General features: G+C 41.2%; 1 protein-coding gene across 1 annotated transcript in view; it reads right to left on the bottom strand.

Annotated features, from left to right (window-relative positions):
• Nucleotides 1–740: 740 nt before the first annotated feature.
• ascc3 (activating signal cointegrator 1 complex subunit 3) overlaps nt 741–15,686 on the bottom strand; it is a 245,725-nt gene continuing 230,779 nt past the window's right edge. The window contains 5 exon segments of the mRNA XM_020621661.1: nt 741–2,537; nt 4,047–4,222; nt 5,461–5,667; nt 7,917–8,067; nt 10,922–11,073. Coding sequence (XP_020477317.1) covers nt 2,390–2,537; nt 4,047–4,222; nt 5,461–5,667; nt 7,917–8,067; nt 10,922–11,073 — 834 coding nt within the window. The 3' untranslated portion in view covers nt 741–2,389.

The following is a 15,686-nucleotide window of genomic DNA, read 5'->3' as shown; positions in this document are numbered from 1 at the left end:
ATTTAAATGAATGGTAAAATTCTACTTCAGCATAATTTCAGCTATCAAAATGTTCAGCTCTTCAAGGACATTCATGCTTCTATTCTGAGGTTTTCTAAACTTTTGAAATATTTAGCTTTATTTTGAAAATCTTGCCCCATTCAAATGAATGGGGAAATTCTACTTCAGCATAATTTTAGCTATCAAAATGTTCAAGGACATTCATGCCTCTCTTCAGAAGTTTTGTAAACTTCATACTTTTGAAATATTTGGCTTTATTTTGAAAATCTTTCCCAATTCAAACGAATGGGAATATTCCACTTTCAGCTATCAAAATGTTCAGCTCTTCAAGGACATTCATGTTTCTCTTCAGAATTTTTCTAAACTTCATATAGTTGAAATGTTTATCTTTATTCTGAAAATCTTGCCCAATTCAAATGAATGGGGAAAATTCTAATTCAGCATACTTTCAGCTAGCAAAACCATTCAGGTGTCAAAATGTTCAGCATTTTCAGGGCAATCTTTCAGCACTCAGCATCCATACGCATTTTCTTCAGAAAATGCATTTCTCTAGTTTTTTTTTTGTTGTGCCAAGCTATTCTACCCCCTCAGCTGGCCTGCACCCATGTAGCATGTTCACATTTCTACCACGGCTCAACGGTGTGGCGCCAAGGTTTGCAGTATTCTGAGCCAATAAGTCATATTTGTGACAGACAAGCTTGGAGAGTTAGACAAAAACAGGCATGGTGTACAGCCACAGATCAGAATCTGGTCTTCAAGTGAAATGATGGTTTTATTTTGAAGCACATTCAAATGACTTGCCAGCAGTAGATAAATTAACTGAATACACATTGGTGTTCTCATCTACTTAATCACAAAACTAAATTATTTCAAAGCTCTTCCAGATTGAGCAAGAAGTAACAAAGAATTCTGCTCTATCCAGCACATGGATTTTGTCCTATGTTGGGATGATACATTTCTTTACAAGCCCAGTGACTGAAGCCCCTGAAGCTGAGCACGCTTCTGAGTGGCTGGGTAACATTTCTAGAGAGGAAGAGATTTATTTGACCAAACAGATGTGACAGTTTGGTGACCCTGAGTACAGAGAAGAATGTTTTACACACCTGCACCAAGATCTCCAGCAAATTGCCAGCTTTTTTCTGTTTGACACAGTGAAGCTCCACCCCCTCCACTGCTATGTGATTTATCTTTGGACCAATGTCTCAATTGTTAAACTAATTTCTGATTTTAAACCAGCTCAAAATACCAAAACAATTTTTCATATATTGTGTCACAAGGACTACAGGCTCCTTGCAGCCTTTAATCCTCCCACTATGACATGAGTTAGGGTGTGGTGCTGTCAGAAACAGCTGTCTCTGTTATCTAAGGCTTTACTTAAGTCTTTTGTTCTGTTTACTCCTGTTTTCTTTCTTTCTTGTTTTAAGAAAAATATTGTAAAGCCTATAGTTCACATCAGTTTTGTACATGCTGCATATCTGGATCTATCATCCTTTTCTGGTCGGGTAAACTACACCTCAACACAGTCACACAGGGGAGACAACAGCTGTGAAAGCACTGGCTGGAAACACTATGATTATGGGCAATGTTTACTGACTGTATTGCCAACTTGTATATTTTCAGTCAGAAAATGTATTTGGTTTTTTGTGGGGTGCTAAACAAACCTTCTCCTTGGTCTTTCACAAAGGGAAACAGGCAACTTGTTTACTCTGCAACAGCTTCTGCCACATCTTGACTGGAATTGATTTTTTTTTTTGCTGTAGCAAATTTTGTGGAGCCCAGTTTGCCGAGACAAACTACAGCGGCATATAAAGTGGAAGTGAATGTTCTGCTGGCACAAGCTCGGTCCCACTTCAGGGTGCCTCCTTCACTGGACGTAGTTTTTCAAAGTGTGGTCTCTATGTGCTGGCCAGAAGTGAGACACAGATAGAGGTGCCTGACAGAATTCAGTGCTGAATTTGGTGAAACCGCTACAATGTAAACATAAAATATATTTAAGGAATAATGACATACTCTTCTAGACCCCCATTTCACATATTAAACAATCAGAGAAATCCAAAGTTAATGAGGCACAAATGTACAGTACCCTTTTCTACACCTACAGTAGCCTCAATATCCCAGAATGCAATGCAGTCACAATACATAGATTTCAAGAAGAGGTGATGGTCACTGCCACTGTTACTAATTAAGGCAAGTTGAAACAAAGCAGGTACAGAAAAATAAATGAGCAATCTGAACAGTCACTGTAAAATTATCAGTGAAACATAGTGAACATCACAGATCAGTGACATCTAACAGTGCCAGATACTGCCAGAAGATTCCCCCTTTAACACTCATGTATGTATCAGTGAAGATGTTCTTTGGCCTGTCCTGTTGATGATGACAATGAGCCTCAGCTGACGCTCATGTTAGCCACTGAGTCAGACACCTCCATGTTAACCTGGGCCGCGATGTTGGCAGCTGTCACGTTCAGGTGGATGTCATACTGCTGGTCTAGACCCAGGTAGCTGTCACTCATCAGGTACAGCGTGTAGATACACCTGAAACCAGACACGGACCATCAGTTACACACAGACAGCTGAAAGAAAATGTACTTGAAATTGTTGAACCTACATGTATTGGAGTTGTGAAATTTGTCTCGAGTCCACAGTGTGGTGTTCATATACACAAGACCAGTGCTAACAGGCACAGTGTGCTGTGTGCCAGTTAGCTGGGATCACCAGATGAAAGTTAATGGCAAGTCTGCCTTGTTACTGCTGTGGTAATGTGTGACAACAATGGTACTTTATGCCAATGCAATAATCTACACTTCCTGTTGTTTTTTGACACTTTAACAGTCTTTTAGTTTTCCCAGAGCTTCCTCCTGGTATACAGTGTCTTCCTATTTGGTTAAAGATGTCTGGTATATTATATTTAATGTTTGAAATTTTCTCACTGTCAATCAGAAATGATTTCAGACAATGAGCTGGAGAGTTCTGAACTGTCCAGCAATGAGTCCAGATCTAAATCCCATAGAGCAGCTGTGGAGAGATCTCAGAACAGCAGCTGGGAGAAGGAACCGTTCAGATCTGAGAAACCTGGAGCAGTTGGCAAAAAAGAGTGGTCCAAAACTTCAGTAGAGAGGTGGAAGAAACTCACTGATGGTTACAGGAAGAGACTGATCTCAGTTATTTTGTCCAAGTTGAGGGAATCGATAAATAAGTCCAGTCCATTTTTGGAGTTGTGTGTGGAATCTATCAGATTTGGCTTTTTTCCTCTGCATTTTTGTTCCAAACAAAAGAAATAAACATAAAAATACCAAAGAATTTGTGACTGCAACTATTTTCTGGGAGAAGTGGTGCGTTATCTGACAGAAATACAGGGGTGCCATGACTGTATTTAAATTGATTTTATACAATGTCGGGCCACCATATAAATTTGTCGGAATAATGAGAGTCATTTCCTGTCGCCATCCCAACTTAACTGAAAAGAAACAGAATGACCTGAGAAATGGGTTAAAATACTTTTTTACCTGCACTGGACCAGATTATTTTTGATTCCGTATTGTTAGAAGAGTCTATGAGGAACAGTAAATACTTGCAGAATTTGGGTGAGTATTATGAAACAACGGTACGGGGTTAAAAGGTCTAGTTTCTATTTTAACAAGGCATGGCATTCAAAACAATAAGTGAAACTAGCTGAAAGAAAATCTTCTAAGCTCTTGTGACTGATTGTGTTGATTCTAATGTCATTCAGTCATTGCTTGACTCTGCCAGCTGATCAAACTGTCTGCCACTAGTTTATGTTAAAGTCCATACTTTGTGAATTCTACCAGTAAGGACCATGTCAAGACCTACAACTTTGGACTGTACTAGACTTTAAAGGTGTCTATGCACTGCTACTCATCCAGCGTGTCTGTCAGGCTAGTGATGTGGTTCAGCTTACAGACATGCTGCTGGCCTACTACTTACAGACATGCTGGTGTCTCCTCGGGTAATGTGTATAGAGCATGTGGGGAAAGCTTGTGTTAATGTATGGTTTCAATCTTTCCTTTCTGTCCAGCTGCTTACTTTCCAGTCTTTTCCATTGTATAGAAGGCCACAGACACAGTTGTAGAGTTTCGTACGTATCCAACCCGTTTCACAGCCAGCAGCTCCTTGCGATCCACCTCCCCCATAACCAGGAACCAGCCTTCATCCTTTACCTTGGGGAACCTGGGAGCCTGGGCCTTACTGTCCTGCTTCCTCTGAAATAGCAGACACACTCTCAGTCCCACTGTGCTACAGAGGCTTACACACTCAGTATATCAAGGTTATTTGATTATGAGATCTCAGCTGAGGTGCCCTATCTGATTACTGAACACTGCAGTTCTACAATCAGAGCTTTGTTGATCTTCGACAGGAAAATAGCACCGACACTGCTTAAAGTTATGTTATGCTAGGCAGCCTAATAATGCTGATAAAGCAATGTGGCTTATAATAAAAAGTGCATTTTTGTGATACATCACTAGATCAGTCAGGTGACAAATGAAAGGAAAAACCTGAGTAAAGGAGTGGTCTCTTCCAGGACGACAGTGCCCCCATCCATAGGACACGAGGGGTCACTGAATGGTTTGATGACTATGAAAATGATGTGACTCATATGCTGTGGCCTCCACAGTCACCAGGTCTCAACCCAGTTTAACACCTATGCAAGATATTGAAGAGACATGCTAGACAGCATCTCCACCACCATCATCAAAACACCACGAGGGAATATTCTCATGGAAGAATGGTGTTCATGCCTCCAGTAGAGTCCAGAGACTTGGAGAGTCAATGCTGAGGAGCACTGAAGCTGTTCTGGTGGCACATGGTGGCCCAACACTCTACTGAGACACTTGATGTTATTTGGGCTTTCATTTGTCAGCTTGTCTGTAGATGCCAGTTTAACCAAAAGGCCAAAGACCCAGAAATACATTCTCTTTTTTTATGATTACTTTGCATATGAGGATTAGTAGCAGTTTTCATCACATTGTTTAGTACAGCTACACATCTTTTGTGAAAGCATTTCTTTGAAACCTGATGACAATTCAGCTTTAACTGCTAAATGCTCTACTACAGTATGTTCATCAGCTAGTCTCTAACTCCATGTTCGTTGTGCTGTGCTGAACAAGAGTACAGTGACCGCTGCAAAAACCAGGTGGATATAAGCTGTAAAACCAAACTAGGAGCTAAAAGATGCTGAACAGCTCAGAGTTGAGGTGAACTGCAACTGTGGGTTCATCACTACCACCGACGCCATTCACGACATGTAGTCATCTGAATGAATGCAGCTTCAGGGTAACTGTAAGGGTGTAGCCATTCCACTTCTAAGATATGTTTGTCAAGATGTGCAGATACTAGAGATTTCAGCACAAACACTATCATGTCAACAGAGTTATGATCCATTATAGTCACTGTATTATAATGTATTGGGTTGAGAGGAGTATTGGGTTGACATACTGACCCTTTGCTGGCCCAGAGTGATGCGTCTCAGTGACACCTGCAGAACATACTCCTGGTCAGCATGGACGTGCAGCCAGCTGCTCTCCTCTCGCAGGTTAGCTCCTGCTGCAGGTAGGGGACGCTCCGTTTGCTCTTGGCTCTCCTCCCACCAGCCCTTGACACTCATCTCAACCTCTAGCACTGGGAGGTGATTCAGGAAGGAGCATACCTGATGAATGGTAAATAGTCTTATACTTGTATAGCACTTTTCTATGCATTGCAACACACTCAAAGCGCTTTCACACTATTTGTCCATTCACCCATTTGCACTCCCAAACACTCACACATTGGTGTCATCTCCAGGAGCAACTGGGGGTTCAGTGTCCTTGAGCAAGGCACTTAGATGTGTGGAGCAGACAAGCCGGGAATTGAACCACTAATCTTCCGGTTAGGAGACGACCCGCTCTACCCCCAAGTTAGCTCTTACAGCTTCTTTACATAGACATTTTTTCCGGTGCATTTCATGCTCACAGTGGTTTGTTACAAATCAAACAGGAGGTGTGCACATAAAGTCATATTCACTGATAGGCAGCACTGACAATTTGTGACTTTGATGATGATGTATCATAAGTGATACATGCGCCCATGTATGTACCCAAGTGTAATTCTGGTGACTGACAGCACCTTAACTGTGTGTTTATTTACCTTCTCAATCACAGCGAACAAACAAATGAATAAAGGCAATTATTAGACATAATTAGTCGAGATAACAAATGAACAGCAAACAATCAATTACAAGGAAAATCCTGACACTGACATGCTGATACACATATGCTCAGTGGCGTTCTACATTGAATTACTCCCCAGAGGAGACCCCCTCTGAGCCCCCCCTCCAGGAAAAAAAAACTAAATTTTGCACAGTGATGTTTTACTGTAACAATAAGTGTAAGACAAACTTATTTCTCAATTGCACAAATCCTTCAACAGAACATTTGAAAACCACAATTCTGCACAAAACAGTATAAATTATCAGAACTTAAATAAATATACTCTGTATACAAAAAAGTGTCAAACCAGAAGTCAAGACTAAACCAATTCACCTTGTATTACCTATTTTTATTAGCCATTTCACACAATTTGGAAAAAACAAAAATGTGCAAATTGTAGGTCTGTGTTTATAATATTATGAATGAAATGTGCGTTATTTGGAAGAAAGTCAAGGTGTCACTGACCTAGTTTAGCCTACTAAGTGGACCCCCCCGTCGTCCGCTCAATTTGGGAGAGGTGAACTCTCCTCCTGCGCCCGCACCCCCTCCCCTCCCCTCCCCTTTCCACCTCTCACACAGCTTCTGTGCACGGCACCTTATCAAGCAGGGGCGCCACATATGATAGATAATAGAAAACCGCTTAGTGGCGCAGATTATTTTCTTTCCAAGTGCTTGTGCCGCTCCCCACGTGTCATGAAAAAATGCCACCCCGGGCGGCTGCCTGGTTCGCCCATGCCAAAAACCGCCACTGCATATGCTTTACTAAAGAGTTGGGAACTCAAGTACAACACAGCCACATTTAAACAGTTCATTTGCCAGCCGCTCTAAAAATGAGATGTCAACCTGGTCCCTCAAATTTTCTCATACGACATGAAAGTGGTGCTCAGAAAGGAGTTTCATAATTCTTAGAAAAAAGAAAATCAGAGCTGAGATAGTCTGTGTTAAATAGACAGAGCCAAAAGTGATAGTACAGGAAGTGTATTTGATAAATCATTAATTCATTCTAAGAGACAATGTTCTCTGGTCTCTTAAGTGTTTTATGGGAGATTTTAACAGTTGGTTCAACCTAAAAACTCCACCATGAGGAGGACAGAAGACATAAAAATGATAAAGGCACAGAGGAAAAACACCCGTGGAAGAGGGAGTGTGAGGCAGTGTATTGATGGCTGGGAGGAGAAAAGCCTCTCTGATTCACCCAGCAAAAACTATTTATGTGAGGATTACTCTCTCTGAGCAAGTCAGACAGGAACGCTGCTGCACATCTAATTATTTAATTAGAGAGGCCACCACACTGTCGGGGGTAGGACCGGGGGGGGAGGAGAGGGGGGGAATGAGGAAAGCGGGGACACTGATTGGGTGAAGCCACAGGGCCTGCTGCTGTGCCCGGACACTCTCATCACTACTGCAATTAGCTCTTAAATTGGACCTGTAAACCCTATCAATGGAGCAGTAATTGGGGATCCTGGAGGTATCTGGGACCACAGTGGCAAGACTGCTCAGGGCACATCACTGATAATTGTTTGGGTGTGTAAGGGAGTGTGCATGATCTGCATACACTAAATGTGGGAATGGGCATATTGTTAAGATCATTTTTGTAAAATATACAGTATTCAAATACATGTAATCTACTTTTTCTCTCCTTCTGTCATTTCTGTTGTAAATCAACAATCATTCTCATGTGCTCTTGGTGTGATAACATTTGAAATTTTACCTGAGCAATCTGATTGGATTGAAACTCCTGGCCTACAATAGCAGTGAGAACACTTTCCTTTCCATTGCAGGCAGCAATCAGCTCAGGAAGGCCTTCAATTGGTCCCTTGAAGCCTCTTACATCACTCTTCCCTGCCCTGTTTGCCCATTTCCTGTGGAGTGAATGTTTTGACATCCAGTTAAACACTATACATTTCCGTACAGCTAGAAATGCAAGATTAGTGCATTTCTTTTGGAATCTATCCCAAGGGTCTATCTTGCTTGTGCCTAGTCAACAAATATGGAATGACAGTGAAATATTAGAATGCAAGCACATACAGATTCTACTGATTACTGAACCCATATGAAGCTGCTTTTTACAGCGCCAACACAAAAAAAACATCTTGAAGATCATTTTGTGAAGTCTTTCTGGTGTGTGATATATTCTATGGATCATTTTGAATTAAAAAAAAAAGTTTGTACCTCATTTTATAAGAACAATGAGTTTTCAAATAAAAGACCATTCCACTGTACTAATGCTAATTTATTATTCCGATTTTTGTTTAATAACATCTATGTTAAACATCATTCCCTCCAACAATCATTTATATAACTTGGAAATACCATTGATTGGCTTATTATTATTTTTAAGGATACTGTCTACATTTGGGGATTTGCTGGGTTTTCCCTATGTAATAATATTGATAACAGTAAGGTCTAGACCTTACTTTGTAAAGTGTCCTGAGATGACTTTTGTTGTGATTTGGCGCTATACAAATAAAATTTGATTTGATTTGATTAGATAGTTTAGGTTCCCGTATGGAGCCACTTGCTAATAAAATCAAACTGTATGTTGAACTTGAAAAAGCCTAAATAAATGAGTCAGGGCTAACCCATATTTTTCTTTGTAACTGATAAAAAGTCACAAATTTACCTTCATCACAAAGGGGAATCACTTCTCTAATGGCCTTATCGAATCAAATAATTAAATTTATTTTATTGGGATTTTCTGTGATAGACCAACACAATGTATCGCATAATTGTGAAGTGGAAGGAAAATGATACGTGGTGTTCCCAAGATTTTTTACAAATAAAAATCTGAAAAGTGTGGCGTGCATATGTGTTCAGCCCCCTTGAGTCAATACTTTGTCGAAGCACCTTTCGCTGCAATTAGAGCTGCAAGTCTTTTGGGGTATGTCTCTACCAGCTTTGCACATCTAGAGACTGCAATTTTTGCCCATTCTTCTTTGCAAAGTAGCTCCAGTTCAGTCAGATTGGATGGAGAGTGCCTGTGAACAGCAATTTTCAAGTCTTGCCACAGATTCTCAATAGGATTTAGGTCTGGACTTTGACTGGGCCATTCTAACACATGAATATGGTTTGATCTAAACCCTTCCATTGTAGCTCTAGCTGTATGTTTAGGGTCGTCGTCCTGCTGGAAGGTGAACCTCCACCCCAGTCCCAAGTCTTTTGTAGGCTCTAACAGGTTTTCTTCCAGGATTGCCCTGTATTTAGCTCCATCTCTCTTTCCATCAACTCTGACTAGCTTCCCTGTCTCTGCTGAAGAAAAGCATCCCCACAGCATGATGCTGCCACCACCATGTTTCACGGTGGTGATGGTGTGTTCAGGTTGATGTGCAGTGTTAGGTTTCCACCACACATAGTGTTTTGCATGTAAACCAAAAAGTTCAATTTTGGTCTCATCTGACCAGAACACCTTCTTCCACGTTTGCTGTGTCCCCTTGGGGCAAACTGCAAATGGGACTTCATATTGCTTTCTTTCAATAATGCCTTTCTCCTTCCCACTCTTTTCCAGCACATCAGTTTAGGTGGATGGCCATGTCTTGGTAGGTTTGCGGTTGTGCCATATGCTTTCTGTTTTCGGATGATGGATTGAACAGTGCTCCGTGAGATGTTCAAAGCTTGGGATATGTTTTTATAACCTAATCCTGCTTTAAACTTCTCCACCAACTTTATCCCTGATCTGTCTGGGGTGTTCCTTAGTCTTAATGATGCTGTTTGTTCACTAATGTTCTCTAACAAACCTCTGAGGCCTTCACAGAACAGCTGTATTTATACTGAGAGTGAATTACACACAGGTGGACTCTATTTACTAATTAGGTGACTTCTGAAGGCAGTTGGTTGCACTGGATTTTATTTAGGGATATCAGAGTAAAGGGGGCTGAATACATATGCAAGCAACACTTTTCAGATTTTTATTTGTAAAAAACCTTGGGAACACCACGTATCATTTTCCTTCCACTTCACAATTATGCGATACATTGTGTTGGTCTATCACATAAAATCCCAGTAAAATACATTTAGGTTTGTGGTTGTAATGTGACAAAATGTGGAAAAATTCAAAGGGTATGAATACTTTTGTAAGGTACTATAGATAAGATATTTGCAATACAAGGGTTACTTGTAATTTGACTATACGCAAACCTATATATAGTGTATATTTTAAATTATATGGGAAAATATCATGTGACTTAGTTATAACCCAAGCGCATAACAGGCTGGAAAACCATTGTATTTATTTTTTGTTGTTGCCTATTTTTTGTTTTGTGCTACTCACCTATGGGGATGGGTTTGATTTTAGAATGAGGAAAAAAATTTAAAATAAAGAAAATAACGAGTTTTCATAATTTCTTTAAAAAACTACTTTGGTTGGAATATTAACATCTCTATTTCCAATATGTGTGAATGCAGTTGTGTTTTCAGAATGTACTGTAACTGATGATACAGTATCTGCTGAGTTCCACACCCAAAGGTGGAAACAGCTGAAAATTGTTAACCAGAAACACAACAGTTGCTAGTTGTTACAACAGCCAGACCATAACAATATAAAACTTTAACACCTAGACATGAAGAAGCTGGTCAGACACTAATGCAACATGATGAGATGTTCACTGATTCTAAGTGCAGATGGCACAACAGCAAGTCAGATTAGCCATCTGCTAGAGCTAGTGACAAATAACTATATGGGCATTATAGCTGTAATGGTGGTGAGGTGGTGATGATCACCTGAACAGATGGAGGTGTTGTGGTTCTACATGTGGCAGTGTCAATAATGAGGAATCGTGCAACCAGCGGCCCTGGACAATCATCTGGACAAGGTTGCAGATACTGAGGGCTGTAATGAGCCAGCCTTCATTGGCAGCTACATCCAGCATTGCCTAAGGAGAAAAAAACAGAATCAAGTTTGCAGTGGTGTAATGTTTTGTATTAGCATCTCACAACAATAGGCCGTTGCTACTGATACTTGGAGATGGGGTTTAGCATCACTGAAATGCTCAACTTTATTGCCATATACAGCGGGTAAAATAAGTATTGAACACATCACCATTTGTATATATAATTCTAAAGGTGCTGTTACCATGAAACCAGATGTCAGTAACAACCAAAGTAATCCATACATAGAAAGAAAACAAATAAGTTCAGAAATTAAGTTATGTGTATTAAAATGGAATGACACAGGGAAAAAGTATTGAACACATGAAGAAAGGGAGGTGCAAAAAGGCATGGAAAGCCAAGACACCAGCTGAAATCTGTCAGTAATTAGAAGCAATCCTGCCCCTTGTCAGTGGAAGTTAATATCAGCTGGTTCAGTCCCAACTGATGGGACTGAATCAGTTGAATCCAGGGGTTCGAGGCAATCTTGTTGCCAAAAAAGAACAGGTTTTCTGTCGCACTGAGGTGGTTAATGGCAGATTGAGTAGCTACCATACATAAAACCAGCACAACTGCCTGCTAGATTAATTTGTATTTTTATTTGTAATTAAGTGCCCTAGCCGTCCCTGGTAGGCTAGTGGTTAAGGCGCAGCGCTCTCGCCGCTGTGGCCCGGGTTCGAATCAGGAACGGCATCCGGCATAAAACACGTGCCAAATGTCAACATGCGAGTCGTCAGTGTGACGATTTGCTGTGGCGACCCCTAAACAGGAAAAGCTGAAAGTCACTATTTGTAATTAGGCGCCCACAGCAATTCACGCCTGCCCCCTTCCTTCACCTGCTTTTATATTTTGGAATTCATCATCTGCTTGCGTGAGTGAGACAGAATGGATAGACTGAAACATACCGTCATTATGGTGCTGCAAACATAATGCAGTAAACAAGTATGACAGTCTGAATGCCTACATCTGTACCGCCTAGACAACAATACTTCACCACAGAACTTAAATGTAAAGTTCATCATGAATGGGATAGCCCCTTGTTTAATGGTGATGAAACTTAGTGTTATGGACATGATTGGTGATGAAAGTTAGTGTTATGGACATGACTGGCACTACCTCTATCATGCCCATCTATAATGTGTGATAATGTATTCTTTCTGATCCCACTCCATTTCCAAGAGTGCTTGATGGCCTCTCAGCACACTGGGCAGAACGCACTTTACTGCACTCTCCACTTGTGCTGCCAGGTTAACTAAGACAGAGCCCTTGATCTCAGGATTATGACAAAAACTAAACCTAAAAACACCTGAAGAAATCACGAGAACTAAATTTGTTTGCACATCCTCATGGAATATGTGATGTCAAAGGCAAATTTATTTGTAGAGCACATTTCATTTCAAAGAAGCTCAATGTGCTTTCCATTAAGAAATATCAAAACAAAAAGCAAGGCAATGATACAAATACCGTATATACACGCACAACATATAAACATAGACATATATAAATACTGTATTAAATAATGTCCATCTATAATCAGTATGGAAAGTATTCAGGCCCTTTCAAGTTTTCCACATTTTGTTATGTTTCAGACTCATCTTAAAATTTATTCTTTTTTCCCCTCATCAATCTATGCACAATACTCCACAATGATAAAGTTTAAACTGGTTTTTGGAGTGTTAATTTATTAAAAATATAAGACTGAAATATCACATTTACATAAGTATTCAGACCCTTTGGTATGGCACTAGCAATTGAGCTCTGGTGTATCCCACACCTATCAATAAGATGCTTTTACAGCTTGGTTCGAGTCACCCGTGCCTAAGTTATTGAATTGTATGCATTTAGGAAGAGCACACACCTGTCTGTATAAGGTCTTAGAGTTGATGGTGTATATCAAAGTGAAAACAAAGGTTGAGAGAATTGTGCGTACACCTGCAAGAGAGATTGCGTCAAGACACAGAGAGACACAGAAGAATACAAGAAAATTTCTGCACCATTTAAAGTGCCCAAGAGCTCGGCAGCCTCCATTATTCTCGAATGGAAGAAATCTGGAACTACCACCAGTCTTCTTAGATCTGGCCGCCCAGCCAAAATGAGTAATTGGAAATTAAGGGGCTTAGTCAGACAGGTAACCAAGAACCCAAAGGTCGCTATGAATGAAAGCAAGAGTTCCTTTCTGGAGATGGGAGAACCTTAAAAAAGGACAAGCATCAGCACAGCACTCCATCAATCTGGCCTCTATGGTAGAGTGGCCAGAACGGAAGCCATGTGCCAAAAGGCACATGGCTTTTGGCACACTCCCGATAGGAGTTTGGCAAGAGGCATCTGAAGACCATAAGAAGTAAAATCCTTTAGTCTGATGAAACACAGATTGAACTATTTGGCCACAATTCCCAACAGTGTGTGTGTGGAGAAAACCAGGTACTGAGCATCACCTCATTAATACCATCCCTACAGTCAAACATGGTGGTGGCAGCATCATGCTGTGAGGAAATTTTTCTGTGACTGGGACCGGGGGACTACTCAGGATAGAGGGAAGGATGGATGCAGAAAAATATAGAGCAATCCTGAATGAAAACCTCCAGAGTGCTCAGGATCTCAGGCTTTCAACATTACAACATTTACATGTCAGCAAGACAGAAACAAAATGCAGGAGTGGCTTGAGGAAAACTCTGTAAAAATCCTGGAGCAGCCGAGTCTGAGTCTAGACCTAAAACCAACTGAGCATCTGTGGCATGACCTGAAAATGGCTGTGTACCAACACTCCCCATCCAACCTGACTAACCTTGCACTATTCTGCCAAGAAGAACTGAAGAAAATTCCAAAAGGAAGGTGCCAAGCTTGCAGCGTCACTCTTAAGACTTGAGGCTGTCATTGCTGTCAAAGGAGGTTTAACCAAGTATTAAGTAAAGGGTCTGAATATCTATGTACATTAAATGGGATGTTTCAGTCTTTTATTATTACCTCTGCCAAGGGTGGGGGTTATGTTTTTGCTGCAGTTTGTTTATAAATTAGTTGCTGGGATCTGTTGGAGCCACTCTCCCAGTTTGGGGGTCATAGCCCCCAATATTCCTATTACCACGAGGACCACTTGTGCCTTCACCTTCCACATCTTTTCTAGCTCTTCTTTCAACCCTTGGTATTTCTCCAGCTTCTCGTGTTCCTTCTTCCTGATGTTGTTATCGCTTGGGATTGCTACATCTATCACTACGGCCTTCTTCTTCTGTTTGTTCACCACTACTATGTCCGGTTGGTTGGCCATCACCAGTTTGTCAGTTTGTATCTGGAAGTCCCACAGGATCTTAGCTTGGTCATTCTCAACCACCTTTGGAGGTGTATCTCATTATGACTTTGGGAATTCCAGCCTGTACTTGGCACAGATGTTTCTGTACACTATGCCAGCCACTTGGTTATGGCGTTCCATGTATGCCCTGCCTGCTAGCATCTTGCACCTTGCTGTTATGTGCTGGATTGTCTCAGGGGCATCTTTGCACAGCCTGCAGCTGGGGTCCTGCCTGGTATGGTAGACCCCGGCTTCTATTTATCTTGTACTTAGAGCTTGTTCCTGTGCTGCCAGGATTAGTGCCTCTGTGCTGTCTTTCAGTCCAGCTTTATCCAGCCACATAGATTCTGATTGAGTAATTGACATCATTTGGAGGTATTTTAAGGCATTCCTTCAAAGTCAGTACTTGTTTGTTTGACATCATGGGAAAATCAAAAGACGTCAGCCAAAAACTGTGGACCTCCACAAGTCTGGTTCATCTTTAGGAGCAATTTCCCAAAACCTGAAGATTCCATGTTCATCTGTACAAACAATATTACATGAGTATAAACACCATGGGACAATGCAGCCATCACACCGCTCAGGAAGGAGAAGTGTTCTGTCTCCTTGAGATGGACATACTTTGGTCTGAACAGTACAAATCAATCCCAGAACAACCTTGTGAAGACACTGGAGGAAACAGGTACCAAATTTTCTATATTCACAGTAAAACCAGTCCTATATCGACATAACCTGAAAGGCTGCTCAGCAAGGAAGAAGCCATTGGCCACATGGAGACAAAGATCTGACTTTCTGGTAAATGTCCTCTGGTCTGATGAAACAAAAGGTGAACTGTTTGGCCATAATGACCAGTTATGTCTGGAGGAATAAGGTGAGGGGTCTGCAAGCTGAAGAACACCATCCAAACTGTATACCTGCTACCTCCATCTCTGCCTCTTGTCTTTTCCTCACTGCTACAGTCTCTAACCCATACAGCATAGCTGGTCTCACTACTGTCTTGTACACCTTTCCTTTGATTCTTGGTGAAACTCTACTGTCACACAACACTCCTGACACCTTTCTCCACCCATTCCAACCTGCCTGCACTCACCTCTTCACCTCTTTCCTATACTCCCCATCACGCTGGACTGTTGCCCCAAATACTTAAACTCCTGCACCTTCTTGACCTCAGCCCCCTGTAACCTCACTGTTCCACTTCCCTCCCTCTCGTTCATGCACATGTATTCTGTCTTACTATGACTGACTTTCATTCCTATTCTTTCCAGAGCAGACCTCCACCTTTCCAGGTGTTCCTCTACCTGCTCTCTGCTCTCACTACAGATCACAATATCATCC

The sequence above is a fragment of the Monopterus albus genome, unplaced genomic scaffold (assembly GCF_001952655.1).
Source record: "Monopterus albus unplaced genomic scaffold, M_albus_1.0 scaffold264.1, whole genome shotgun sequence".
In the NCBI taxonomy this organism is placed as follows: domain Eukaryota; kingdom Metazoa; phylum Chordata; class Actinopteri; order Synbranchiformes; family Synbranchidae; genus Monopterus; species Monopterus albus.
This window is presented reverse-complemented; position numbering and strand designations above follow the sequence as displayed.